We start from the raw sequence: 5,000 nt of genomic DNA, 5'->3' as shown, positions 1-5,000 counted from the left end.
GGAGCCCGGCGGGGGGAGCTACAACTACGAGGAGCCCGCCGAGGATGAGTACCGCTATGAAGACGAAGAGGAGATGCCCTTCGAGGAGGACGAGATGTACCCGCTGGACGGCACACTCAGCGAGGACCAGGAGCCGCCATACACACCCACCCCCACCAGCACGGCCCCCACGCTGGCCCCCGCCGACTCCCTGGCCCCCTCGGCCCGGCCCCCCCTGGAGAAACAGGCCTCACTTCGCCAGGGCCAGCCCCCACAGGCCCAGCCACCATTCCAGGGCCTTGGGGTCCAGAGCCAGACCCCGGTGCTGGAGCCGTACCAGGACACCTTTGCCAAAGCGCCCCTTCCCTCCTCCTCGCTCCAGCTGCCGGGGCCAGAGGCCCAGCCCTTTGCCCCCTCTGTCCTGCCCTCAGAGCCAGCGGTCAAGCCTCTGCCCATAGACGAGCTCCTCGCCATGGACGACCCCGAGCCCTTCATCGAGATGCCCCCTACTGCCCTGCCCGAAAAGACCAGTACCCCACCCGAAAGTACAGAACCCTCTCCCGACAGGTGAACACCCACTCTCCTTCCTGCCCTGGGTATATGCATGCTTTGGAGTTTAATGTGTTCTCCTCCTCAGTATAACAGCACAAGTAATAGGTTCTATCAGTTCCATGAGATCAGTTAGTTCTGTCAGTTCATCAGATCCACGACAGTCACTTGATGAACCAAGAATCAGCCTTACCTGGATAAGGTCTTCATGGAAAATAAGCAGCTAACCATTTTCCAGTTGGTTCAGGCTAATAAACATAATCATCCATATGATGACTCTGTCTAGAATCTGTAGTACTTTTCTGTTCATGCCACTCCACTTCCTTAGTTAATGCTAACTCTACCTCGTTAATGCTAACTCTACCTTGTTAATGCTAACTCTACCTCGTTAATGCTAACTCTACCTTGTTAATGCTAACTCTACCTCGTTAATGCTAACTCTACTTTGTTATTGCTAACTCTACCTTGTTAATGCTAACTCTACCTTGTTATTGCTAACTCCACCTTGTCCTCCGCAGTGCACCAGTGGCTGAGGAGCCTCAGGCCCCAATGCCCAAGCGCAACCCCAAAGAGAACTGGCTACGGATCTTCAGTAAGGTCCGCCTGCAGCTGCAACAGGTGAGCACAACCCCTTCCCCTCCATAACTCACTACAGCTGCAGTCTTTGTCCACTCTTTATCGACTGCAGTCTATCACCTGCAGCCTCTGGCTACCTCCATTCACTGTTCTAGGGCCACATGTTTGGTTGAGTTTACATTTTTTTCTGTTTCAGTTATTTCTTTTTTCATTTCTTCTTTTTTTCATTTCATCACGTTTCTGTCGTACATCTGTTTCATGTCCTGTCATTTCCTTCTGTTGCCTTCCCTTCTGTCCAGTTGTCATGTTGTTGCCTTCCCTTCTGTCCTGTTGTCATGTCGTTGCCTTTCCTTCTGTCCAGTTGTCATGTTGTTGCCTTTCCTTTTGTCCTGTTGTCATGTTGTTGTCTTTCCTTCTGTCCTGTTGTTGCCTTTCCTTTTGTCCTGTTGTTATGTTGTTGTCTTTCCTTCTGTCCTGTTGCCTTTCCTTCTGTCCTGTTGTCATGTTGTTGCCTTTCCTTCTGCCCTGTTGTTGCCTTTCCTTCTGTCCTGTGGTCTTGTTGTTGCTTTTCCTTCTGCCCTGTTGTTATGTTGTTGCCTTTCCTTCTGTCTTGTTGTCATGTTGTTGTCTTCCCTTCTGCCCTGTTGTCTTGTTGTTGCCTTTCCTTCTGTCCTGTTGTCCTGTTGTTGAATAACTGTCTCAGCATCATGTGAGTTGTTGTGAGTTGTATGTTTTTTTTTGCTTTGTTGAATTTTTCGTCATGTTAAATTTCTTTCTGTTTGTTCTCCACCTCATGTTGTTTTCCCCTCAGTTTTTTGTCATTCTGTTGGTGGCGCCTGTCATGTTGCCCCATGACTGGTCACTGCCGGAACCCTCAGAAAGGTGGGTGGGGTGTGTGCGTGAGTGTGTGTGTGTGTGTGTGTGTGTGTGTGTACTCTAGAAACAGTGACTCGCCAGAATGATGTGTCAGTGTGCGTGTCTCTCCCAGCTCTCGGAGAGAAGAATAGCGATCCGGAGACTCGGGAAAATGGAATTAGAGGGCCGATAATAACGATAAGATCACTTCCAAATCCGTTTTCATTATGTGCCCGAGCGTCCGAGCCCTGCCTCTGACGTCAATGAGAGCAGCCCTGCGCATGGTGCAGAGGCCCTGCTCTTACGTCGGCTCCGAGGCCGTGCGTCTGGCTTGCCGTCTCTAATCTGATACAACGGCTCAGGCATTAAACGCACAGGAAGTAGCGGAGTGGCAGATGTAATGGACGTAGCTGATGTCTAGGGCCGTATGTGTGAGGGTGTGCCTGTCTGCTCCCCCCTGCTCTGCCATCCTCTCTGACTTCCTCTGTTGCCCCACTTCTACCCCCACAGGCCCGAGGCGAGACCACTGGCATCCAGTCTTTATGTATACAGGCAGGGTAAGTCCCCCCCCCATACCACCTGCAGTGACATGTCAAAAAGCAACCGTAAGAACAGTTATGGTAACTCGTGTTATTTTGTTGTTTTAAAGCTTTAATCAAAAACACAGTGTCAAATGTCGAGATATTAGTAGTACTTTTTAAAATGCATACAGAATTTCACATTTCAGTTTGTATCCTCCTGAGAACCAACCCATAGACTTATGTCCTCTCTAGTTGACATTTGCTTTTCATGCATACCCTACAAGTCTTTTGAGCTATTCTGTTATTTTTTCTTGGTTCCCAAGAGGATATATAATATATATGTATAGCATTCTCTGTTGATGTTGCTCCTCTGTTGTCAGTTGTGTCAGTTGTGTCAGTGATCTTCACACTGAGCTTCTGCTCTGTTCAGGCTTGGTGGTGCTCTGTACAGCATAGACAGCATGCCCGACCTACGCAAGAGGAAAGCCATGCCGCTTGTCAGGGATCTGGTGAGTCCAAACCCACATACATACTTCACACACCCTGTGAGTACGCTCTTCACACACACCCTGTGAGTACGCTCTTCACACACACCCTGTGAGTACGCTCTTCACACACACACCCTGTGAGTACGCTCTTTATACGTGAGGAGTCCAAACCCCCATACATACTTCACACACCCCCTGTATGCCATATCTGCTGCGTTACTACATAGGACATAGGACCCCCCCCCCCACACACACACACACACACACTCTTTATACGTGTGGAGTGGAGTAGTGAGTACTACTCCAGAGTACTACTCCAGAGAACTTCCTGTGTTTTCCCCCATCCTCATTTTCTTGATTTATTGAGCGCTATCGTCACCAGATCTCTGACTCCACTAATGTACTTCTCCGAGGTTAGTCCCTTTCCTCAGTCCATTACTGAGCTGTGGTTACATTCCCTCTCACAGTGCTCAGCCTGATCGTTCCAAACCAGTTCAGCCCCCCTCGCTGAGACATCTCAGACACTCATTATATTGATTCCGACTCCATATTCCTCCCACTCACTTTCTTCTTCCTTGTTTGTTCTCATTGTTTATTTTATTTATTTATTTATTTTTGAATCTGCCCTGAATTTCTGAGTCGCCTTCGTTTTTTCCCTCCCTACTGCTCGAGATTTCTCAAGTTATGCTATTGATTTCCTCAGAGGCCTTGCAGTTAATCAGGTTCAGCGTGGCTGGTATTTTTTTTGTTGTTGGTTATTTTTTTCTACTAAATGTAAAAGGAAAAAGCTTTTCTTCCCTCACTTTTAACACACATGCAGTCTTACCACAGGTGTCTTGCTCAGGAGAATAAGAAGTAGGCTGAGGGTATGAAAGTAGTAAAAACATCGTAGCATGTTCTTATTTCCTAAACCTGAAAGCCCAGCTCCCACTTTGGGCCTGGCTGATGTGAGTGGTTGCCATAGCGAGTGACTCAGAGCCTCAGTGACTGGCACTCGGGTCGGAGAGACGTAGAGAATTCCGTCCAAGTGCACATCCAGTCAGCCTCTCTCTCTTTCTCTCTGTCTCCGTTTTTTATCTCTCTGTCTCTCTCGGTCTCTCTCTCTCTGTCACTCTCTCTTTATAACATTAGCACACCACAGCTCACCCAACCCGTTGCTAAGAGCATCTCATCTGTGCCCCCCGACCCCCCCGCCCCCAACAAAACAAAACATGCTTCATTATTTTCTCCTCAGCAGTATCATGGCTGCTCTGGAGTAGGAACGTAAATTCCCCTCTTTGGGAAGTGAACTCATTTTGGCTAGTATGGTCGGCTCGGTAATGAATTTGCGGTGAGCTGAGCACAGAGAATGCGGTGAATGTCTGCTTGGTGTGTGTGTGTGTCTGTGTGCATGTGTGTGTGTGTGTGTGTGTGTGTGTGTGTATGTCACTGTGTGTGTGTGTGTGTTCATGTGTGTGTGTGTGTGTGTGTGTGTGTGTGTGTGATAGCATCTCAGCTCACCGGTCTCCTCAGAGCGGAAACCACTTCAACTCCAACTGAATCCATCTGGCGGGAGCCTGAGAGAGAGGCCTGTCAGCCACGCATATACACACACACTATACAGACTTTCTGTCTATCTCCGTCTCTCTCCCTCATGTGCGCGTGAGCCGTCAGAATCTCAAGGCGAGATGAGAAATTAGCATACTGCTCCAAACTGTTCAGCGCTTTGTCCGTGTTAATCCGGCTTAGTGGCACGCGCTGGAAAATTGACTCGAGTCTGACTCATCTAGGTAATGTGCTGACTGGAACTGAATTTAAATGTGTGTCAAACACAATCCATCTCTCAAGACAAAAGGTCGGGATCCAACCCCCCCTATCCCCAACTCACACACACACACACACACACACACACACACACACAGACACACTCTTCACTGCTTGTTTGCTATCTGCTCTCAGCCCCTTCTGTTGCTCTCATACTCCAGTTTCTCTCTTGAGGCTGTGGCTCTTTCTCGGAAAACATCTCTGTAAAAGTCCTTGAGGATTCTGCACA

General features: G+C 48.8%; 1 protein-coding gene across 7 annotated transcripts in view; it reads left to right on the top strand.

The window, feature by feature from the left end:
• Positions 1-5,000, top strand: part of unc13a (unc-13 homolog A (C. elegans)) — a 50,560-nt gene that overhangs the window by 14,819 nt on the left and 30,741 nt on the right. For all 7 annotated transcript variants that reach the window (XM_031574422.2, XM_031574419.2, XM_031574421.2 and 4 more), the window contains exons 10-13: positions 1-546; positions 1,047-1,146; positions 2,470-2,516; positions 2,911-2,989. The exon at positions 1-546 is cut by the window's left edge and continues 303 nt beyond it. In XM_031574422.2, the coding sequence (XP_031430282.1) occupies positions 1-546; positions 1,047-1,146; positions 2,470-2,516; positions 2,911-2,989 (772 nt within the window). The remainder of the gene's footprint in view (positions 547-1,046; positions 1,147-2,469; positions 2,517-2,910; positions 2,990-5,000) is intronic.

The sequence above is a fragment of the Clupea harengus genome, chromosome 10 (assembly GCF_900700415.2).
Source record: "Clupea harengus chromosome 10, Ch_v2.0.2, whole genome shotgun sequence".
NCBI lineage: Eukaryota > Metazoa > Chordata > Actinopteri > Clupeiformes > Clupeidae > Clupea > Clupea harengus.
The sequence above is the reverse complement of the archived record's forward strand: the minus strand, read 5'-3'. Positions and strand labels throughout refer to the sequence as shown.